The 23,416-nt window shown below is 46.6% G+C and overlaps 6 protein-coding genes across 6 annotated transcripts; 1 reads left to right on the top strand and 5 right to left on the bottom strand.

The window, feature by feature from the left end:
• Positions 1 to 3,754: 3,754 nt before the first annotated feature.
• On the top strand, positions 3,755 to 6,245 carry AGABI2DRAFT_190931 (hypothetical protein). Its single transcript, XM_006458661.1, has 13 exons — positions 3,755 to 4,010; positions 4,069 to 4,147; positions 4,201 to 4,217; positions 4,274 to 4,314; positions 4,368 to 4,485; positions 4,544 to 4,574; positions 4,627 to 4,682; positions 4,736 to 4,791; positions 4,845 to 4,923; positions 4,974 to 4,982; positions 5,047 to 5,057; positions 5,120 to 5,367; positions 5,424 to 6,245. Exons 1-13 carry the CDS (start codon positions 3,924 to 3,926, stop codon positions 5,810 to 5,812), a joined length of 1,221 nt encoding a protein of 406 aa, XP_006458724.1. The 5' UTR covers positions 3,755 to 3,923; the 3' UTR covers positions 5,813 to 6,245.
• A 129-nt stretch (positions 6,246 to 6,374) lies between these two features.
• AGABI2DRAFT_115746 (hypothetical protein) lies at positions 6,375 to 9,782 on the bottom strand (the record flags this gene model as incomplete). The annotated part of the gene is made up of 10 exons (XM_006458660.1): positions 6,375 to 6,539; positions 6,591 to 6,743; positions 6,801 to 7,012; positions 7,071 to 8,432; positions 8,488 to 8,607; positions 8,840 to 9,086; positions 9,137 to 9,328; positions 9,377 to 9,541; positions 9,590 to 9,637; positions 9,696 to 9,782. The coding sequence occupies 10 exons, from the start codon at positions 9,780 to 9,782 to the stop codon at positions 6,375 to 6,377; spliced, it is 2,751 nt and encodes a 916-aa protein (XP_006458723.1).
• Positions 9,783 to 11,205: 1,423 nt separating this feature from the next.
• On the bottom strand, positions 11,206 to 12,740 carry AGABI2DRAFT_200559 (hypothetical protein; the record flags this gene model as incomplete). The annotated part of the gene is made up of 3 exons (XM_006458659.1): positions 12,705 to 12,740; positions 12,534 to 12,656; positions 11,206 to 12,479 (listed from the first exon to the last, which is right to left on the bottom strand). Coding segments are annotated over exons 2-3 (1,329 nt in total), but the record flags the coding sequence as incomplete, so codon positions are not given.
• Positions 12,741 to 14,836: 2,096 nt separating this feature from the next.
• Positions 14,837 to 15,444, bottom strand: AGABI2DRAFT_190929 (hypothetical protein). The gene is made up of 3 exons (XM_006458658.1): positions 15,350 to 15,444; positions 15,156 to 15,296; positions 14,837 to 15,104 (listed from the first exon to the last, which is right to left on the bottom strand). The coding sequence occupies exon 3, from the start codon at positions 15,078 to 15,080 to the stop codon at positions 14,895 to 14,897; it is 186 nt and encodes a 61-aa protein (XP_006458721.1). The 5' UTR covers positions 15,081 to 15,104; positions 15,156 to 15,296; positions 15,350 to 15,444; the 3' UTR covers positions 14,837 to 14,894.
• A 377-nt stretch (positions 15,445 to 15,821) lies between these two features.
• On the bottom strand, positions 15,822 to 17,294 carry AGABI2DRAFT_217518 (hypothetical protein; the record flags this gene model as incomplete). Its single annotated transcript, XM_006458657.1, has 3 exons — positions 17,211 to 17,294; positions 17,040 to 17,159; positions 15,822 to 16,984 (listed from the first exon to the last, which is right to left on the bottom strand). Coding segments are annotated over exons 2-3 (1,215 nt in total), but the record flags the coding sequence as incomplete, so codon positions are not given.
• Positions 17,295 to 19,088: 1,794 nt separating this feature from the next.
• AGABI2DRAFT_176954 (hypothetical protein) lies at positions 19,089 to 21,523 on the bottom strand (the record flags this gene model as incomplete). Its single annotated transcript, XM_006458656.1, has 10 exons — positions 19,089 to 19,318; positions 19,378 to 19,727; positions 19,788 to 20,032; positions 20,089 to 20,282; positions 20,471 to 20,544; positions 20,604 to 20,811; positions 20,863 to 20,969; positions 21,034 to 21,191; positions 21,259 to 21,340; positions 21,406 to 21,523. The coding sequence occupies 10 exons, from the start codon at positions 21,521 to 21,523 to the stop codon at positions 19,229 to 19,231; spliced, it is 1,626 nt and encodes a 541-aa protein (XP_006458719.1). The 3' UTR covers positions 19,089 to 19,228.
• Between the last annotated feature and the right edge of the window lie 1,893 nt (positions 21,524 to 23,416).

The following is a 23,416-nucleotide window of genomic DNA, read 5'->3' as shown; positions in this document are numbered from 1 at the left end:
TGGTGCTAATTCTCCGGATGTTTGTAGTACATAAGGAAAATTTATGCATCAATGTCCTTATGATCATTTTTTGGATTGCCTATCCCAGTAAAGCAGACTTCGAAGTCGAAGATACTACCACATTAACACGAAAACACTCACGGGGGGAGTGATAATATCCACGCTATTCATTGGAACATGTGAATAGGCTAAACTCTGAATCTTGTAAACTTTAACCCGATATACTATGAGGCCACAAGAACAGAATGTCGGAACATTCCATCAATGAGAAAAGGAGAGAGAAAACATTCGAGTGACCATCCAAGAACGATAAGCGTCCATAGCATAGTGGAAGGTATAGACGGGGTGGCCCCGAACGCTTGGTTGGATCAACCAACATCTTGGAGACTTGGAAAGCACCTGGGAAACATGAGCAGATCAAGGAGTAAATGCCTCACGACAGGAACTTTGGAAGGTAAGAAATGGCACTTCTCATTGTCCGGACTCCGAAGTACTCATGCGAGCTGCTTCTGGTCTGACGGGGTAGGTCAAGCATGGGAAATAATCTGGAAATAATTATCAGGGTCACTAGCGTGTGATAATTGAGCCTAATCTAATATATCTCGTCATGCGAATAGGGCAGCGAATCTCATACCACCACCGCCCGGAGCCAAATGGTTGTGTGCTCGGATACCATCGAACCCGTCTTTCCCGCGTCCATTTTTCCCCCTATACTGTTTCGAGCAAGGTTTCGAGTCTTTCGACAGGGTGTTCGTCACGTGGTCAAAAGGTTTTTCCGATGATCCTCCAAAACCGCGATAAATCGAGAAAAAAGAAATTGCCGCAATAAAAAACAATTATGAGGGCTGATGCCAGACGCGACTCATCTTCGGTAGCCGTGGCGTCCACTAGTATCCTGACCAACCGCAACGACTGACAGTCAACTAGTCACACTCAAGTGGCATTGTCTTCGCTTTATTTGAAAACCGGAAGTGGCCTGATCCCGTTACGTTTTCCCGATCTGTCTGGGTCCGGGAAACTGCTGGTTGGACCATTCTTGATCCCCTCTGGGCGACTGCCCTTTATCTACCTGCTCCAGCCTGCTTAGATACCACCAACTTTAGCAATATGATCAGTGAAATTACTTAGCATCACTAGCAAATGTAAAATGATTCGGTCTGTTCAGGTCTCACCAGAAGCCCGCTTCAATTTTGACCGTATTGTACACCAAGACCGTGAGTCGAGGGTGGCGCCTCTCAGTAAACCCAGGTATAGAAGAACTTCAAACGAAGAGAAATCACTAGAGTTGGAACACAAGGCTAGTATGATGGATCATCCACCCAGGCGATCCGGGGACTATGGAGATGGTCAAAATTTCATATTGTAACTCTTTATCCTATCCTAATTTCTTTTTCCCGAATACTACTACATCAGCGCCTCCCCTCGTCTCCCTTGATGTTATCCCTTGAACCCTCCAATCTTATCAATAAAGGAGGCTTGATTTTTCTTGATTTCCTGAAATTGTTTTGGGTTACCGTGGCAGTAAGTAGTACGGCAATCACAACTATTCATTTTCCTTGGTTTCACCTAGATATAAGGGGATCCTCGAGTCGTATTGCGCGGAAACTGAACCCCATTGAACTCGCCGGTTGATATAGATAGTACTTCGTCTGGTGCTTCTGGACTTCTGGTCGTCGAGCCCTCTACATACCCTCGTGATCGAAATAGATTTACGCCTTCTCCAAACATGCGAAGGTGGAGCTCGATTTGAATGAACACTTTCTAGGCATCGCTTAAGTCAGACACCTAGTCTATACGCATTGTATTAGGGGAGGGTTTTCTACAATTCCAAACATAGTCTTTGACAGAATGAATAAGAGATTGTCAAGAATTTGAAGATGGATATATTGATTATCCGTTACGCTGCGTATGATCAGAATGTAAACTTACCTTGATGTAAGCGATATCAGTGCTTGAATATCAATGCGCATGTGATCCATTGTACATTTGATTTATACTTAGCTTTTTTCTATGTTTGTACGCGTTCCTAAAGATTGGGAGAGTCTTTATCAGGAGGGTGATACAGAAAAAAGTAAACATATATTATCCCTCGGGAAATTTTGCAGCGACACTAATCTTTCGAGCCTCCGGGTCGGTCCGTCATTCAGTACTACCACTATCGGCCTTCGGGGAGCATTTTCTCAAACGTTCGTGACGTTTTTGATATGCCAAAAGCTGAAGCCGGCGCTCAGCGTTCAGCTGCCACCAGAATATAGTTTGCATCTAGGTGGTAACGTTTGGCGTTAAGCTAGAGGTTTCTGAGCATCGATAAAAATTCCAAGTATAGATTTGAAGGATGCCCGGGTGATCCCATGCTTAAAATGCGCTGCTGGAAGGAATTTTAAGATCCTTGTACTTGAGAGCGAGCTTTCTGTCCATCTCGTCGCCAATGCTTCTGCGAAGAGCACTTTATGTAGTGCAGGCCTTGAGGAAGTGAGAGACGTGAGAGAAATAGTGTTAGGCATCTTGATACGTGCTGACAAGGACGAAGGGATACGTCGGCTCCTTTTTGTTCGCTTCTTAAAAAGCCGCGAAAAGGTTTGACACCGGCGACTTGCCCTATATATACTTTTCCTACTCCGTATGTGAGGCCAGGTTCGTAGACACGCTGGTGCGATATCTGAGACAGTGCATCGTAATTCACGCACTTTTTCCATGGGCATCTATGACTCTGTGGAATGTTAACGACTCACTCTCCCCTCTTATTGCTGAAGCTGAAGGCGGACCGGGAGACTCATAAAGGTAGATTATATGCGAGGAGGTTTTGAAAGCTTGAACGCTGAGATGTTCCGACTGGTTGAATGTTTGGGAGTAAGTTTGATCTCGGCGCAGTGTTAGAAGGTATACACTGAATCTTATCTAGTGTGTCAGGAACCTACTTATCTGTAACAATTCCACGATACATATAAGTCATTAGCATGTGGAATTTGCGGAGCTTGCTCATGAAATTGTTCTGTTGGTGCTCATTGAATATTGAGACCTTGGATGTTGCGACTTGACTCGCCGTTGTGCTATGGTAGGTGAAGCCACCATGATCTATAGCTCCTTTCAGTCAGAGTAGGCTGGAAGTGCGGCCTACCAGTCAAACAGGCTCAAAGGGGCTCGTCAAGCGACACCTATCGCCATGGTTCCAGAAGGAATAGAGCAACGGAAGCTCAGATGATTAGTGCAACCGGGGAGCTACATAGTGTAAGGAAGTTTAATTGTGTCGTAGACCTGAAATTTTACCTAGCAACTGCGAGTCAATGCCACTTCCATCGATGACAATAATTGAGCACAAAGCAGCTTGAACAAGACAGGCTAGGCATGACCCGGGATGGTCGATGATCTGTGGTTTTACGGTTGCGGCAATGCGAAAGTAAGTACCGGGACGACTGTAGATTGGGTGTAGTCAACAAACGGAGTAAGGTATATTGTTATGGAAACACAAACACAAGACATTTTGGACGCTGATGACGTTAGCCAAGCGCACTTCTTCATCAACAAATTTGGTACGTCGATGAAAAGCAAATTAGGATCGATGAAATATATCCGAGTCGCATCTTCAGTTGGTCTCTCATGCCATAAGGACAGGCGGGTGTTCTGGCTTCTGAGTCGGGAATGTTTTAATCTAAAGGACCGCGAACTTGTAGGTCTATACACGAGCCTGACGACGCAGTCGGCAGCCAGGAACTATCAGGTTCATCACAAAAATTGATTAAACTGCCGGTACATTTCGACCGATGGTCTTCCTCGCTTGCCCTTATACCCTGTTCATACCCTCCACGCCATCCCCGTCTCTCATCCTCTCGTTGTCCTCGTTTTCCCGTTGTCCTCGTTGTCATCAACTTAGGTGCCGTAGGCCCTCTACCTAGTCTTTCATTCAACCAGTCTCTCCTTTCAAAATGCGTTCTTTTGCTGTGGTTTTGGGTTTGCTAGGCCTAACCAACGCTCATCTCACGGCGTGGCATCGAGGCATGTATTGCCTAGATGTGAGTTTTATTGTCTCAAATCACCGAGGACTGCTACTAATTTTACTCCATGCTGCAGGGCGCCAGCGGTCAAATAGATTTGAACACCGCAGATCCCGTCACGCCTTTGTACCAGCTCCCGAAGAGCGATTGGTGGTGTGAGTGCAAGTGTGTTTGACGCGTTGACTGTACTAATTGATGCTTGTTCCAGTTCACCACATTAACAAGGTGCGCTGATTTGAGCAAGAAAAAATTCATGTTGAGTTGATGTTTCGTATTCGCAGTGCGATGAATTCCCTCCTGCGCCTGGCGAGTTCTTGGACCTGTAAGCGTAGACTGACATACCGTGTCCAAATTTAATCAATTCATTCCGACTAGACCCGCTGGCGGACAGTTCCAGGTTGAAATCGCTTCCAATCGGGCCAAGACTTCCCTCTCCTACAGTGGCCGAGACCAGTCTGATTGGCCAGACGGCGGACATTATCCTGACAACTATGTGCGTCAACTGTGAATTATTTTATCCTTCAAGCTGTTGAAGCTTAGGCGCCGAACAGAACGTACCGAGCTGCATAACCTCACCGAATAGTCAGTTTGAATTCCTATAACTATGACATCTTAAATGTGGATTTTCATTTAGTGCACACTCAGAATCAATCGATGGCTGCTGGGAGTGCGTTTGCTATCAGTTACCAGGTAGATTTCTAGATCTTTGCTACGACCTAAGCTAACTCCTAGCGTACTTTTAGTCCGATATTAAGCAGGTCACACCCGAAAATCTCGTCGTTTTCTCCGTTCGTTACAAGTACGTCTGTTTACTGGTTGTCTCGTCGCATCGAAATTCAAATGTGTGTACAGCACGCCTTGGAAGCGTGTTGCTAGATTTGATGTCCCTGCGGCAATGCCTGCCTGTCCACCGGAGGGTTGTATATGTGCTGTACGTCTTTCAATCACCCTACACTAAAGTACCTCTAATTTTTTCGATAGTGGGGCTGGGTAAGTTGAATCGGATAGAATTCTTTGAATCGACGCTCATGTTTCTCGATTCAACGCCTAATAGATACCTGATGGGTAAGTCGAAGCACTCTCCGATCTCGCTCATCTGATACTTACTGTATTATCCTGTGATATAGTTGTGGCCAAGCCAACATTTATCATCAAGCTTACCGATGCCGCGTAACGAACCCGACGAGTAGCACTCCTCTGGCCACTCCCAAACCTCCAGTGTGGTGTGAAGGTCACCCTGATAAATGTACTAAAGGCGCGAAGCAAATGCTTTACTGGAATCAAGCAGACGGTAACAATATTTTCACGGATGGACTGAACCTTGCTGGTCAGCCGAAATCCCCTGGATATAATATGAAAACTGGATTTGCTGATGGTAAGTTTCCTGCGATATCAGCCGTGATAAGGAAAGTCATTTTGTTCATATGATAGGTGCTCAAAATGATATTTTTGTTGGTCCACCTGCATCTAATCCCGGAAGCGGCGCCTCCCCTGCGCCTCCTCCGTCTCATAATCCGTCAACAACCCCCGCCAATACTAAACCACAGACCCAGCCCACGAAGGCAGCCTCGCAATCTCGCAGTGCGCGATCAACCTCTGTCACCTCTGAACCACACAATCAGCCTCCTAAGCCAACAAATGCCCCGGCTCCACATGCAAACCCCGCTAATAGCGATCCAAGTCATGTATCAGCTCCATCTGTACAATCATCGACACCCGTTGCTACCGAGAGGCCATCTCCACGTTGCAACTCCAGGAATGGGAAACGTAATAACAGTAAACGAAACCTGCATACCAAGAGCAGGCTTCGCAGATGGTAGTATATCCGAATCGCTCGACTTCTCAACCGGTTCGTAACTACCCTCAACTGATTCTGTTTTGCTTTTTTATTGAATAGTGATCCGATCCCATTCTTGATACCATTTTTACCTTGTCCATTCAAATATTGTCGTTCAGTTTGTATGATCTTCTTCTGTTATACGTGTGGCTTGATGTCATTCATTGATAGTGATGTTCCGCGCACATCAACTTAATTCCTGACTTCCCGTAACAATTTATTGTCGTGCATGCTCGCGTGCCTCTCATTTTTCTGCATCTACAGTACTCTGATCGGTTCATTTTCAAAGCTCAAAGCCTCGCCTTCGAAAGAGGAAATGAATAGCAGTGGAGCAGTCGCTTCGCTTGGCCGATTTCGCTGTTGACAACGAAGCAACTCTGCTTCGGTCGTGAATATAGACAGGCTGAGAGGTCGTTTGAGATCATGTTCTCTAGCACCGCGCCATGACGAGATCGATGGATTATCAAAATGGAAAGACAACATTTGATGTAGAAATCTCGACCAGTTTGCAACAATTGAAAGGGTATATTGTTGCTCTAAAACCGTTAAAAACCAATAAATGCTACTACACCATCAAGGTCAAAGTTAATTAACACTAAACGTTTGAACCGCTCGCGACCCCACACTCTCACCAGCCGCTTAGGCTCAGTTGCAACCCAATGACACAGGACATTGCGTAAAGACTCAATATCTTCACTAGATGAATTGGACTGCATCAAAAATGAATAAGTTGCCGCTGGCGATTCTATCGCTATTCTTACCTCATTCAAAGAAGCAAAGTATAGCCGGAGTATGGTTTTGAAACTTGATTTAGAAATATTGCATTGAGAAACAGTATCGCAGGTTATACCCAACGAATCAATGGGCATATGACTTGTAACTCCAAGGCGGTCATGAATTTCTAATTGCTTCTCCTGGAAGCGACATCAGAATACATTTCAATTTTTAAGAGTGCAAAAGGAATATCTGACCCCCATGTTAACAATGCCGTGCAGATCATTGACACAATCCTTAGCAGCAAAATCTTGGTTCAGTAGGTATGGCAAGATCAGATTTTCCGACACAGGTCGAGTTCGGGAAAAAATGCGGGCATGAAAATGTAGGAAGTGAAAAGGTTTGTTTTCCTTGGCCATATCAACTAGTGCTTGTGCATTTCCAATCCTAGGCCATGGTAACAAATGGTCTGCAATTTGCAAATCAATATACAAGTGAGGGTTCAGCAAATAAGTCTCGATGCTCACCGTCAAGTCTCTGTCTCCCAGAAACCCTCATCAAGCCTTTAAACAATTCATCTACCATATTATATTGCTTGACTGAGAATTCATGTGACCGAGATTCATCTTCAAGAAAGTCACGGAAAGAGGCATGATAGAAGCGAGGCCGAGTTGACTCAATCTTCTTGCCCTCGGGAAAGAGCAGAACAGAGTGGAGATGACGGAGAGCAGTAAGAGCAACATCTCGAGAAACGCCCAAAATATTGCATATTAAGGGAAGAGTGCCTGAAGTCTTGAGGACCTTATCTCGATCAAGTAGGACGATGCTACCAATGATCTTCTTCGCGGATTCCAGAAGATCGTGAGGTACTCTCGAAACAACCTCGATGTACATAGCATCCAGTACTGATAATGGGGTTTCTTTGACTACGGACGCAGATACTTTCGAGATCGCAGCCAAGGCGTATTTTAGCTGTTGGATTGGATTCGAATGATCAATGAAGCGGATCACTACCTCAGCAAAGATAAACAGGCCGGAAGCCTTGCTCGTGATCAGCGAAAAATCCTTGCTGCTAGGCCATGGAGTTATCGTTATGAGGTCATCGTGGTCTTCTCGGATACGTGTGAACTCGCTGTTCAGGTATCTTTCGACATCCTTGCATGCCTCGGTAGAATCGACGGGAATATCTTCCTCCAAGAAGCTCGGCGCGATTCTCTGATTATAAAATGTCGCCTTCAAATGCCTCTCGGGCCGGCTGGCAATGATCCATACAAAGGGAACTGAAGGGTACTGTTGCACGAAACTGCTGATGAGCTCTACAATCGTCCGCTGAGCAGATTCTGGAGATCGCCCACGAAAACGGGCGGAGCCGCTATCGTCATAAGTTGGATCGCCCCCGCATTCGTCGAGACCATCAATAGCGATCACCAACGTATCCTGACCACCCCGAAGCTTCTGGCGGGCAAACGGTTCCTCAAAGAGGAGACGAAACTGATCTTCCATGGACTTGTTCAGCGATCGGTGATCCCTGAGCATGAGCTCCGCGAGGTAGGATCTGTAAGATAAATCCCGAACAGCGAGTTGATAAGCGATAGAGGGAAAGACCTCGTCTGGATTATCACGCCCATTTGGCCTCGAGAAGAACACACTGCCACCCCTAAGATTCTCGGGCAAGCTCTCGAAAACAGTCTGCACAATAGCAGATTTCCCAACACCAGCGGCTCCGCGTATCCAGCGCATGTTCCTTTCTCGCTGGTGGTCTGTGACCCAATTGATGGTCGCCTCGATGATGGAAGCCCGCGTATTCGGATGACAACGAGGAGGTGGGACTCGATCTGACGAGTCAAATTCTGCGCCTTGCATAATGTAGTTCTCTAGCCAACATAGGGCTGAAATCATAACAGGATCGTCAGCGATGAATGGATGAAAATGAGATAATCTTACTCCCATCAGGGCGGTCATCCTGATTATAAGTACGTTGACTATTGTCGATCATCACGGGCTGTTGGAGTACGACATTGCTCGAATGAGAGAAAAACCCATTGGCGGGGTCAGAATGTGCACCTATTCTTTCAGTCTGAGATTATAGAAGCCGATTGGCGTTACTTGCCTTTGGCTAGACCTGCTACGCTGGTTGAGTCTCTTTGGATAAAAAATTTTCCTGTTGGAGGACGTGAATGTTGAATTGTGCTCTGTTGCCGATGTCTGCGTGGGACGTGGTTATTTTTGTCTGAAGGAACATTGTCAACGGACTTTGGGATCCAATGAGCACAGAAACGGATATTTTATTACTGACCTGAGAAGAAATAGCTCGATGACTCTCCTTGATTGTTGCGCAAGCACTGGCTACTCCCGGACGCCCCATTACTCCATTTTCTCTTCCGCAGGAAAGAACTAGGCAACCAATTTTCTGAATCACGCCCGGTAGCTGGGATGTCAGGAGGAGGAGCATGAGGCACTTGGTTATTATCCTGGGGGCCTCCCGGTATAACATGTTCGGATGGCAAATCGCAATAACCACTGTCGGGAATGTCGTCCTCGGACTGTAATAACAAGTCAGCTGCTGAGACGACAAAATCGCAGCTATATGTACCATAGGAGGGAAATGTTCCCGCATTGGAGGTGGGCGCATGTCAAAGGATCGGTCAAGTGACATTTCAGGTGTAATGGTTGAATGAGCTTTTTGAGGAGCTGTTATCTGATTGTTTGTGATCACCTGAGGCCTCCGGTTATCGAGATTGGCAGTATCTGATAAGGATAACTTTCCACGTTGTCTGGATTGTCGCTAGTGAGTGTAATGAGTGTGCGGCTCCAATGCAGAAGATTGGCTTACCACTCGTCTTATTTCTGGGTCCAGGAACGAGGGCTGGTTGTCTTGTTCAGATAGCGGCCAAGAGGCATGCGATTCATTGATGAAATCATGAGGGATGGGTTGGAAGCTTTTATTCTGGGCGTTTTGGATGGTCCTGGGAGGGTGAGGGCCAAGAGCTGTATAATGCTATGGGTGTTAGAGCTAAATGAATTTGGTGCCTCGAGAATAATGTACCAGGTTGCGTTTTGAGTTGTGGGAGGATGCCATCGACGGTGCAATGTCCTTGAAGAATCTGAGAGTCAGGGGCAACGCAACCTCGGATAAGATGAAGAGAACGTACGCGTTGGTTTGTTTTGGGTACGTTGCCATATTGGGGATGCAAAGGATCGCTCCGAGTCTCGAATGCTTCCGGAGGATAGGAAGGCATTGAGGATAGCTGGTGGAAAGGATGAGATTCGCTGCCGAGATAGGTACTTATACTTACACGCAGTGTGTTCGACTAAAGCGGTAAGTATGCGATCAGTGTGCCACGGTCTGCCACGGTCCAGGGTTCTGAAGATCTTGGTCATCTGATTAATTGTCGGAATATATTGATACTCGCAGTACATCAAAACGAATCAACCTTCGCCCCCCACATACTCACAAGCTGCTTTGGCATAGTCTAAGCGAGTCAATCGCTAGTCCTCTAATGAATTTTGTACCTTGACAACTAGATGTGGCAGCTCAAAGTGAGAGAAAGCTGATAGAAATGTTGGCCGACAAGTCGTAAGATTCGGCTGGCCAGGTAAAGTTCGCCAAGCCGGCGAGCGCCACGTGGCTACGTTATCCAAGCATAACCCGATCGCCGACCGCTGAACTTGACCCCATCTTGCCAACACCGGTATAAACGTATATAAACTGCGACGCAGAGATGTCCAATTTAGGTGTATCGAAAGGATTCGCCTCTAATAATTGCAGTGAATTCGTTCGTTCGACATATCCTAGTGATATCCGCTAACCATTATATTCTCGAATAAATACCGCTTTGAAGTCGTCAAAAACCAACAAATGCGACTACCTGATCATTCCCTAGGTCCAGCTCCCCAGGTGCAGGTTTCAAATCAATCAATACTGCACGCTTGAATTTTTCGCGCCCCCAGACCCTCACAAGCCGCTTCGGATCAGCTTCAATCCAGCGGTAGAGACGGGAGCGTAATTGCGGTTCATATTTGTTGTTACTACTTGAAATCTGGGATACGGTCAACTGTATCAAAGATGAGTGGACGACCTTCATTCAAAGGTCGTAACATTAAATTTACCTGATTCAACGAAAAGATAAAGTTGGGGCCATAACGGATTTGGCTCTCGCATTTACCAATAGCGTTGGAGGTTATACCCAAAGAATCAATTGGCTTGTGACATGTAATTCCGTGGCCTTCATAAAGTTCAAGCTCTTTTTCCTGAAGTGATAGATTAGAATAGGCTCATTTAAAACAGAAGCAATATCGCACGTTAGCTTTCATGGCTTCACTCAGGCCCACACGCCAAATATGCGTAGCAAAATCACCGTGGAGCATAAGCGGCAATATCTTGGTTTCTGAAACAGGAAGACGAAAAGAAAGAAAAGGAAACGAAAACGTATTCACAAAGTTAAAGGGGTTGATTCGAGCCATTTCGATTAACCTTTGAAATCCGCCTTTCACGGGCCACGGTAACAAGTCATCTACAAATTGTATATTGAAGTTCAAATATGGATCATGATGGAATAGATTAAAATGCTTACCATCCGGTGACCTTTTCCCAGAGAAATGCATCAAGCCATCAAACAAGCCATCACATGTCTTGAACAATTTCAGTGAAAATTCATGCGACCGAGACTCATCCTCAAGGAAGTCACGAAAAGAGGCATGATAGAAGCGAGGCCGAGTTGACTCAATCCTCTTCGAAATGGGGAAAAGCAGAACAGAATGAAGATGACGGAGAGCAGTGAGAGCAACATCTTGAGAAATGCCCAAAATGTTGCATATTAAGGGAAGAGTGCCCGAAGTCTTGAAGACCTTTTCTCGATCAAGTAGGACGATGCTACCAATGATCTTCTTAACAGACTCCATGAGATCGGGAGGCACCCGCGAAACAATCTCAGTATACATAGAATCGAGAACAGCTAGCGGGTTTTCTTTAATTTTGGACGTGGATACTTTCGAGATCGCAGCAAAAGCGTATTTTAGCTGTTGGATTGGATTCGAATGATCAATGAAGCGGATCACTACCTCAGCAAAGATAAACAGGCCGGAAGCCTTGCTCGTGATCAGCGAAAAATCCTTGCTGCTAGGCCATGGAGTTATCGTTATGAGGTCATCGTGGTCTTCTCGGATACGTGTGAACTCGCTGTTCAGGTATCTTTCGACATCCTTGCATGCCTCGGTAGAATCGACGGGAATATCTTCCTCCAAGAAGCTCGGCGCGATTCTCTGATTATAAAATGTCGCCTTCAAATGTCTCTCGGGCCGGCTGGCAATGATCCATACAAAGGGAACTGAAGGGTACTGTTGCACGAAACTGCTGATGAGCTCCACGATCGTCCGCTGCGCAGATTCGGGAGATCGCCCATGAAAACGGGCGGAGCCGCTATCGTCATAAGTGGGATCGCCCCCGCATTCGTCGAGACCATCAATAGCGATCACCAATGTATCCTGACCATCCTGAAGTTTCTGGTGGGCAAACGGTTCCATGAAAAGGATATGGAACTGATCTTCAATGGACTTGTTCAGCGATCGGTGATCCCTGAGCGTGAGCTCCGCGAGGTAGGATCTGTAAGATAAATCCCGAACAGCGAGTTGATAAGCGATAGAGGGAAAGACCTCGTTGGGATTATCACGCCCATTTGGCCTCGAGAAGAACACACTGCCACCCCTAAGATTCTCGGGCAAGCTCTCGAAAACAGTCTGCACTATAGCAGATTTCCCAACCCCGGCAGCTCCGCGTATCCAACGCATATTCTTTTCTCGCTGGGGGTCTTTTATCCAATCGATGGTCCTCTCTATGATGGAAGCTCGTGTGCCCGGATGACAACGAGGAGGTGGGACCCGATCTGACGAGTCAAATTCTGCGCCTTGCATAATGTAGTTTTCTAGCCAACATAGTGCTAAAATCGTGGTTAGAGTGTCGCCGCGCATACATGGAAACGAGATAACCTTACTTCCATCTGGTCGCTCTCCATGTGTACAAGTTGTATGATGGCTGTTGTCAATCATGACAGGTTGTTTAAGCACGATATTGCTCGAGTTTGAGAAAAAGCCGTAAGCGGGCTCAGAACGTGCACCTAGTCAATTTCAGCCTGAAGTTATGAAAATTGGGTAGCGCTACTTGCCTTTAGAGATAGCTGGTATACCGGACGGACCACTTTGGACAGAAGATGTTGGCGCCACTTGAATGGAAAACGTGAATGGCAGTGGCATTAGCAATGTTACACCATTACGCACATAGTTCATGGTGGTGTGGAGGGAGCCATTCGGTTGCGCTACGCTGTCTGTACATGCTATGTTCGTCGTCTGGAAGAAACCGTGAATCAGCTTTGGAAGCCACCGAGTATCAGAATGGGTACCATATTGACTTGTGGAAAGATGACTCGATGACTCCCCTTGGTCGCGGCGTAAACGCTTGATATTCCTGTTCACCTCATCACCTCGTTTCCGCTTCTGCATAAGAGAATTACACAACCGAGCTTCCGGCCTAGGCACGGAAACTACGTCAGGAAAATATGGCACCTGATAATCATCCTGGCTGTCTCTGCTTGTAACACATCGTGGCGAGGCAGAGTATACGTCAAGAAGAGAAGCTACAGGCGCAATATGCGACGGAAATGTTTGCGTGGGAACCATCACCTCAGTGTTTGGTGCCATCAGCTGAGGTCTAGGGATGTCGAAGTTGGTACTAGTATCGGGGAAGGATAAGTCCCCAAGTTGCCAGGATTGTCGCTAGTACTCTAATGAGTATACAATCCCATGTTCCCATACAACAGATAGCTTACTGCTGGTAAAATTTCTTGGTTCGGGAACAGAGAATGATTGTCCTGCCCAGGCACTGTCGGCCACAAGGCAGCAGAATAAGTCTTCGGAGAACCATCGTGACTTGGTGTATGACTTGCTGGATAGGATATTCCCTAACGGAATCAGAATAGGACGATCCATTATAGTTTAAAGACATACCAAATGATTTGCGGGCACATACGCCTCGTATCGTGCCGTCCAGTTATTGTTCAAGTCATGAGGAACTGGCCCGGGCTCCAGACTGTTGTTATCCAGGGCGTTTGTGATGATCCATGGAGCATGAGGGCCAACAGCCGTATAATGCTAGGTGCGTGTGTCAGAATTTAGTGGCGAGCTTCTCGAGAATCAGGTACTAGCTTGAGTTCCGAGTTGTGGGAGTAGGACATGGGTGAGGCGATGTCCTTCGAGCATTATGAGAAAGTGAAGCACCAACAAATAGGGGCTTTGGTACATACTGATGGCCATTGGGTATTGAATGAATGATAGGGGGAAGCACCTCTTGATGAGGCGTTCCTATATGAAAACATATTAGTTCGATGGGGGGATTGGGTGGCCTATTTCTAAAGCTCAGCAACGCAACAGGCTCGCATAAGGCAATAAGAACTTACATCATTGGAATGATTTTTCGATCGGGAGGTGGAGTCATGTTGGAGATGGGTTTCTGGATGGTACGACGGCATTGTAATTGAGTGGAAAGGATGAAAATCGCCGTGGGTGGGTACTTATAATATCTGCCTCGTGTTGAAAGCTGAGGCAGTGAATGGCGGCGATTACTGAAATACATCATGATTTTGACATCAGAATCACCTTCGGTGTCGCTAGTCTGGAGCGCCCAGTACCTGTGAGAGTCCTAACAACACGGCATTTCGCCAGTTTGGTCCACAAAGTTCGTTGACCAGGAGCTTTGATCATAATATGATGACAGGCCTCAGAGAACTCACTTGAACGTATCGGGATGATATACACTGGTAGCATTTATCGCAGTGGTAGATACATCTGACTCGATTGACTCGTGCAAGAGAGCAGGTTGACTCTCCTCTGTTTTCCAAAGCCTCAAAGTCGCCCTTTATGTAACCAGTACCTTAGTACGTAGTGTTCACGTATGTACACACGCTACGGTAACGTCACCACTACTTTTCTTACTTTCACACTTCAACACGGAAGCCGTTCAGACTCGTTGGTCTGCGTGAATGAAAGAACTCTTCAATTGTAACCTTAGCGGTTTCACTTTAGGTGTATCAAAAATCTAAGTGTCAGAGCGGAACTATTTCAATTTCGCTACTTCTCTCATCGCTGCACATGTAACACCCTCCGGGCACAAAACAGAATGCCCAAATTATTACGAGGTTTGTCGGCTTCGCTCGTTGAATATTCAAACCTTCAGGGATGAAGGAGTCGTGGCTAATATTTCCCGTATTCTTTTTTCTTCGACGTTAGTATCCTAGTGATTTTCGCTGGCGCCAATCACTATTTGTATTCTCGAAGTCAAGATAATAAATGGTTGCAGTTCCTCAAAAGCCGATAAATGCAACAACCTGATCAAACTGGGGGACCCCAAATTCGTGTTCCAACCTAATTAACACTGTGCGTTTGAACTTTTCGCGCCCCCACACTCTCACAAGTCGCTTCGGATTAGCTTCTACCCAATGATAGAGGCGGCGTCGTAGTTGCTGTTTAAATTTGTTTTCCAATCCCATGCCACAAGTCTGGAATATGGACACCTGTATCAAAAGTGAGTGGACCACCATTTCCAATACTATTATTAATCTTGCCTTATTCAAGGAAACAATCAAGGTGGAGGAATAACGGCTGCTGGTATTGCATTTGGAAATCGTATCACAGGTTATACCCAGAGAATCGATGGACTTATAATATGCAATTCCGTTGCACTCAAAAATGCGAAAATCCCTTTCCTAGGGTGAGAGATTAGAAAACAATCATTCAGATCACAGATGAAACACCATACGTTAGCTCCGATGACATTGTACAGGTCTACCCACTCAAGGTTAGTAGAAAAATCACTGTTGAGCAGAAACTGCGAGACTTTAGTTTCTGAAAGAGGAAGGCTGGAAGTACAAAAGGGAAACGACAGCCCCATAACGAGTTCAATAGGATAGATGGGGACTTTGCTCATTTTGATTAATTTCTGGAGTCCTCCTGGCACGGGCCACGGTAAAGACTCATCTACGATTTGTATATGAGCATACAAATACACCACCGCGATCAAACAGATCAAAATGCTTACCATCGAGTGAAGTCTTCAATGATAACCTCATCAAGCCATCAAACAAGTCATCACATGCCTTGAGCCGATTGACTGAGAATTTAGGTGGCCGAGATTTGTCTTCGAGGAAATCACGAAAAGAGGCATGGTAAAAGCTAGGTCGAGACACCGCAATCACTTTGGGAAAGTACAAAACTGAGTGAAGATGGCGGAGAGCAGTGAGAGCAACGGCCCTAGAAATGTTCAAAATATTGCATATGAGGGGAAGAGTGCCAACACCCTTGCCGATGATTTCCTGATCTAGTACTGCAAGGCAGCCAATGATCCTCAAAGCGGGCTCCAACATATTAGGAGGTACCTTCGAAACGATTTCGGTGTACATAGCATCGAGAATATCTAGTGGGCTTTCTTTGACTTTGAGTGCCGACACTTTCGAGATCGCAGCCAAGGTGTACTCAAGCTGCTGGATGGGGTTCGACTCATCAATGAAGCGAATCACCACTTGGGCGAAGATAAACAGCCCGGAAGCCTTTGCCGTAATCAGCGAGAAATCCTGGCTGCTCGGCCATGGCGTTGTCGTAATAAGATCATCGTGATCTTTTTGGATTCGCGTGAATTCGCTATTGAGGTATCTTTCGACGTCCTCACATGCCTCCTCAGAATCTACTGGGATCTCTTCCTCCGTGCATATAGACTCCACCTTCTCATTGGCGAACGTCACCTGCAGATGCTTCTCCGGACGACTGGCGATAATCCATATGAGGGGAACTGAGGGGTGTTGCAATATGAAACTGCTGACGAGTTCCACAATCTCACGCTGCGCCGCTTCACTAGATTTGCCACAAGAACGAGACTGCTCGACATCATTGTGAGTGGAATCACCGCCGCATTCGTCAAGACCATCAAGCGCAATCAACAGCACATCCTGACCATTCCGCAACTTCCGGTTGGCGAACGGTTCTTCGAACAAGATGCGAAACTGTTCCTTCATGGATTTCTTCAGCGATTGCGGATCCTTCAGCATGAGCTCCTTGAGGTAGGCTCTATAAGCCAGAACCTGAACGCCAAGCTGATAAGCGATAGAGGGGAACACCTCAGTTGGAGCGTTGCGCCCGTTTGGCCTAGAGAAGAATACGCTGCCACCCCTAAGTTTCTCGGGTATTGTCTCAAAAACAGTCTGGACGATAGCGGATTTCCCTACACCCGCAGTACCACGAACCCAACGCATCTTCTTCTCTCGTCTAGGGTCTTTAATCCAAGTGATTGTCCTCTCAATGATGGAAGCCCGCGTATTTGGATGACAACGAGGAGGCGGGTCTCGAGCAGATGAGTTGAATTCTGCGCCTTGCATGACGTAGTCGTTGAGCCAAAGTAGTGCTAATATTATGATATTAATTTAATGGCGAGTGAATGGGAATACCTTGAAACTTACTTCCGTCTGGCTGATCGCCTTGATTGTGATAATGTTGACTGTTGTCAACCATGACAGGGTTCTTAAGCACATTATTCCTCGAGTGGGAGAAGAAACCATTGGTGGACTCAGAACGTGCACCTAGACTAGATATTTAGCATAATATTATGGAAACTAGCAGACGCTACTTGCCTTGGACTTCGGTTGATCCATCCGAGGAACCACTTTGGACAGAAGGTCTTGATCTTGAGGAGACGTCTTTGGAGAACGTTAATGGCGATGGTAACAACCTCTGTGGATTTTCGTCATCTGAATAAAATCGTAAATGAGTCCTGGAATGAAGTGACCAGTGGGTCTCGGTCGAACTGACTTCTGGCGGAATGGATCGATAACTCCGTTTCATTATAGCGCAAACGCTTACTATTCCCGGGTCCCCCGTGATCCAATTTTCTCTTCTGCGCTTGCGAATTACACAACTGAGTTGCTGGGCTACGTGCACCAATTATTACGCCACGAACATGATTTATATGATTATTTTCCTGGCAGCCTCCCATTCTACCTTGGGGAGATGACGAATCCGAATGGGGGCTGTTAAGTCGTTCGTGCTCGGTCTGAAGGATGTCATAAGTGGGAATGATCGAAGTGACATAGCAGTGTGAAGTACCAAATAATTGTGAGGGCCATGCCGCGGGCAAGAGGGTTCGGTAAGGGATTGGGTAAAGGGCATCAAAGGCGCAAGTTGTGGCTGAATTGTTGGAGTTGGAATTATCATCCCACTGTCCTGTACCAGCCGAGATCCAGGGTTGTCGTAGCTCTCTTCAAGTCGCCGGAGTTCAGATTGTCGCTAACAACTTTGATGAGTACGCGTTTTCGTAAAGGGTATTTGCTTACTGTTGGGAATATTTCTTGGGGGAGCGAAAATTCAACTTCTTGCTCAGGTACCGACCAAGAAGCATTGGGGAGAGTGTTGAGAAAATCGTTGCGACTCTTGGTATGGTTTGTTGAAGAGTGAACGCCCTACGGGATTGGTTAAAGCGACCCGGGTTATGAGGCAAAGACTTACCACATGTTTTGTAGGCGTATATAACCTATGCGATTGCGGCGGATGATATAGGTTATTGTTGAAACCATGAGGAATTGTTGGATGGCTGTTGGTGCTCGGGACATTTTCGTGGCTCCATGATTGAACATGAAAGCCAAGAGTCATTGGGGCAGAGTCCTTGAAGCAGCAATAGTCAATAAGCCACCAACAAAAGACTGGCTTTTGGGACGCACTTCGAGATATACACCTTCACTTTGGGCGTTGAAGGAGTCGTGATAGGTGGAAGTTTGTGATGAAGAAATCCCGCGCGAAACTCCCACATCGGGCATAGCTCGAGCGGGGGCAAGAGAATCCTGTGGTCAATGCTCAAAAAGACGACTTCAATTCAGAATGAGAATATGCACATGCTGATTCGTGTGAAAGGCGTATTGGAGATGTGGCGGGCAGCCGTTCTCGAAGGCCCGCAGAGGGTAAGGTGGCATCTAGCAGGGGGAGAAGGGAAAAAAAGTGCTATACCACCCGACGGCAATTATAATATCAGAATGGGCCTCGTGGCAGGCATGTGCTAGAAGGCGGTGGTGACTTAGGGTGATGATGTGTGAGGCACTGCATTGCCGGTAGACTGATCCATCAAACTTCTCGGGGCGCCAATTATAGTTTGTAACCGACACATGAGCAAGCTTAGCTAGCTACCCAACCTTGCCATAAACAACTTCGTATCAGAACAGTTTCATCGACTTAAGCACAACAACCGCTTATCTGTGCGCGGAGAGAATTTGTAATAGAGGATCTAATCTCGAGCGAAAAACGAGTGAGTCACGCCGTCACCATCCCTCTCTTCTCCGCCAACTCAACACTCGAATTCTCCTGCCCGCCCACCACACCCTATGGATACTGCTTCGTGCCTGCGCTCTCAAGCAACCTGGAGAAGCCTGCCACGCCACCCGCCCGTCACGGCTCCTCTCTCGACTCCCAGAGGGGTCTCGCCGAGCTCTCTTGCTTGTGCGCACTCATACACATGCAACATACACCCAAATGACTTCTCGATACTAGATTCAAAGAATGGCTTTATCAAAGAGAAACGGCCCAGTAACTCAGGCAACCACTCGAAACTTGCAAAATGAAAATCCTCTATCAACAGCTCTCCTTCAGCCCACTCGCCTATGCTTCAACTTGTCCAGTGTTGTTTAATCATGTCTGCGGCACGCTCCGCTATCACATATGCCGGTGTTTGCGTATGACCAGCAATAATAAAAGGCTTGCGAGGCCTCCCTGTAAGACACTCGTGGAAGCGACGACATACTCAACAACACTCACCATTACAGATGCGTCAACAATTCGCAGTCCATGTACGCCCTTCACTCTCAAATCTGGATCCACGACTCCATAATCCGCTCCTTTCAGTGACATCGCTGCTGTAGAAACTGGGTGCCAAGCAGTGCCAAAATTTCCACTGACGAAAGTATCAAGTTCATCATCCGACTCTGCGCCTGCTGATTTTGATATTTCAGATATTATATATCCATTCCACGATTTTGCAGTGAAGAATTTGCGAATATTTCTAATAGCGTGACGCGCTGCCGCAACGTCGACTGGAGCTGTGAAGAATGCTGGGTCAATGACGGGAGAGTCAAATGGGTCAGAAGAGTCAATTGTAAGCGTCCCACCTGTGTTTGGAGTGATGAGCTTCGATCTATTTTCATTGACGAGGAGGACGAGTTACTTACGAGAAGCTGGACTGACTACAACAACTCCTACCGCAACATGAGGCGCGGCTGCGGGTCCTAGATTCACGGCCGGCAAGAGTTCCCAATGAGGAGAATTGGAGCCCGCACTGGGATCATCGAAGGGCGAATTTGTCGGGAGTCGACCCCATATGAGGTTATTATTTACGATGTTTGTCAAAGGACCAGTTCTTGAACTCTTCCACTCCTCCAACACCTCCGCAAGGAGTGTTGGATCAGCGAGAACACTTTGTTTAAAACACTCTCGGTCAAAAAATAGATAGAAGGGCAAGAATAAACGCACTTAGGTCCAGTGTTATTTGCCGCAAAGTCCATTTGTAGACGGGGATGGTCTGTTAGATTTTTTCCAAGACTTGGAAGATGAACAAGAGGATGGATTCCAACCGACTGCAGTTCTTGAGCATCTCCGAACCCGGAATGGAAAAGTATATGTGGTGAACCAATCGCGCCTGCCGAAAGTATGACTTCTTTGGTAGCCTGAAAGATGCATGAAGTATTGTCTATTAACATAAGTAAGCTGAGAGCCATGTAATACAGAAACGCGATAGCTGACCATTTCCGAAAGTTTCAACACGGTTGAACTCTGGACCATCATGCCCCGAGATTAGAGATCGTTGAATCCGCGTAGTTCTAGTGTTCAGTAGAATGTGGAGGTTTGTTCGGACCTGTACCTCGCGTGTAAGGTAAGACGTGGCAGAACTGCTCCTTTCTCCACCACCATTTGTACCTTGTGCCCACCCTATATTAATCAAGGTACGTTTTTCAATATACAATAATACTGATGTCCGAAGCACTCACCGGTGCCAAGAGGCTTCTCACTGTTCATATCAAGATTGAACTCAAAATTACCACCAAGCTCTTCTGCGGCCGCGAAAACATTCTCGTCAAATGGCTTTTGAAGTTGATTGGGTAGAGAGACACGGGTTATCCCGTCGAAACCATGAGTAGTGGCGTTGAATTCCCCGGTCACATTTCTGCCATCTTGGGGTTGCACGAAACGCTCATGCTTTGGTATTCAATTGTAATAAGCCCCCCTCGCGAAAGCCAGGATTCATACCTTTATAAAATAAGGGAGCATTTCGTTCCATGACCAACCCGGATCACCCGTAACACGCGCCCATCTGTCATAGTCGTCCACGGTTCCACGTGTATAAACCATCGCATCTGTTCCCGAAGCAGTGCTTTAAGGTCTGGATAGCATCTGAAAAGTGATAAACCGGGTACCCACTGATACTGCTACAACCACCAAGAATGTGACCACGACCATATGGCACTACGCGCCCGTTGGCAAACTTCTGAGGTGTTGTCGTGAAATTCCAGTCGTAAGGAGAATTGAGTAAATTAGAAGCGAAAAATGGGACTTGAGCATCTAGAACACCTTCGTTGCTATCCGGGTGGCGGCCGATGGGTAAGCAAACTACGAGTAGGGCATTCATTATTGGATCAAGCATACCTGGGCCCTGCTTCAATAAGCAAGACTTGAAAGCTTTCCACTTCAGAAAGGCGATTAGCAAGAACTGCGCCCGCCGTCCCTCCTTCACAGGAAGTAGCAAGTCAGATAATCATGTGGGGGATAATAATTTCAGGGTATCGTACTAACCTCCTACAATGACAAAATCAAATCCTTCTTGCGTCATGTCACTAAGCTGTTGATATACAGCGCATAGTCCTGAAGTGACGAAAATGGTCAGCGTCAGTAAACCAGGCAAGGTCCGCATGTTTGGAATGTTGAACTCGTTGATAGGAGGACTTTTCAAAATACTTATATAGCAGACATAAGCTGGTCAGCCCAAACTCCACGGAAGCGAAGGCGCCACTGGGTTTTTATTTTGCTAGGGTGTTTTCTTCTAGTCCTTGGTCACGGCCGGGTTAGATTTGAATCATCTTTATGGCATGGATCATTGAGACTTGGCCCTGTCACATTGATATGGCCCCTGGCCGTTTCCACTTGTTTATCACATCTTCCCTTTGTCAGTCTTTAATGAATCGAAAGTTAATACCTCCCGCCGTTATGGGAAACTTGTTGTCCCTTTTGTAGGCCATGACCACGGCTACAAACCTGGCTACAAATATATTCTACTCCACTACGGACTCCCACTATTGATAGGCGATACGGTCGTCATTATACTTGCACGTCGTAAGCGTATAAGGTGTGTGGCCCCATGGGGATCGTGACTGTCGTAAGTTTGATGGGAACTAGTTAACCAGCTCCCGTTAGGAGTGATCTAAAATATTATTTCGCGCGCAGAGGATAAGGACGCTTTTGATTTACTTTTCGATCCATTCGTACGTGAGCTCTTTGTTGTTTGTCCAGAAAGTGAGGTTGGAACTCTGGTGATTAATTTGAAATCAGGAAGAAAGGGAAACAGAGTGAACCTCACCTCCCTTTAAAAGTACTAGAGACTTCACCCGAGGAGACAAATCGTCAGGTGCCAATGTACACTTCACCCCTGTCGCAAGCTCGAGGCCTTCCGCTACTCTTTGTAGTGATTCTGGCGACTTTAAAGAAAAACATGAACTTTGCTTCTCCCTCCTCGAGCTCCCAGCTATATCAGCTTTGATTTTTTTGTCCAGATATAGGATCGGCGCAGATAAGTTTCGCTGTAAGCCGCCTGGAGGCTGACTTCTGCGGAGAAATCCGATACGACCTTCTTGTCAAAACTCTCGGCCTATTTTGAGTCTAGCTTGACCGGTTTTATAGAATAGCTCCCGGATGTCTCTTCATCGTGATTGTGCCACACTTCTCTACCCGTTGTCCAGGTGGCTCCATACCTATCTTCGACCTATTTTGATTCATCTGACTCTGCGCTGTACTCTGCCGAACTTGGAACAGTGTTCTCTTGTAGTCGTCGTTGGGTGAGGACCGTGAGGTATGCCGCTAGCCCGACCCCGAAGCGTACTGTAGCTGCAGAAATTTGTTATCTGTGAAAAATCTGATTGATTGTTTGCGGTTTGCAGCAGACAGAATGTAATAGTATATTTTCTTGTTATTTTCAGACCGGTGTGAGCGCCCGAACATGGCCCTCCGAGGAACCACGGATCATGGCAAGCATGGCCATCGGCGGAGATTTTGGAGGATAGACGCGCGTGCTAAACGGGAACTAAGCGGCCTCCGGGATGGCGGACGCCAACACGTCAGCTATTTCTATATTAAAACTCCGACATGCCGACTGATGTGAAGCAACTGCTGCCAGGTGTTTCTCCCATGAGAAATTGGTTTAATTTCAGTCTATTCTGTAGGATGAAGTATACATCTACAAATGAGCAGAGCTTCATCCTCCATTCTTTCCCTGTCTTTACTGACGCGTACTAACGGAGACCCAGCAGCTTTTGTTTGGAGGAGGGCTCCTCAAAGCTATTGTGAATCTGCTCCTTCGTAGGTTTTTTCGGTGATCGGAGTCAATGGTAAGCGAGAGAAGTGAAGCCTGGATTTCTATCATCTCGCCTATTCGGCCTGAGAAGGGTCACGGTACCACCTCAAAGTTCTTCAGGAAATCTCCGAAGTTGCTAGACGATGGGCACTGGGCACTGGACAGTGATATTACAACCATTCGAGAGCTCGAGAGTCTTTCATACTGGTTCTCGCGACTGACTCTTGTCTATTTTTCGAA

Source organism: Agaricus bisporus (assembly GCF_000300575.1).
Source record: "Agaricus bisporus var. bisporus H97 unplaced genomic scaffold AGABI2scaffold_2, whole genome shotgun sequence".
Taxonomy (NCBI): domain Eukaryota; kingdom Fungi; phylum Basidiomycota; class Agaricomycetes; order Agaricales; family Agaricaceae; genus Agaricus; species Agaricus bisporus.
This window is presented reverse-complemented; position numbering and strand designations above follow the sequence as displayed.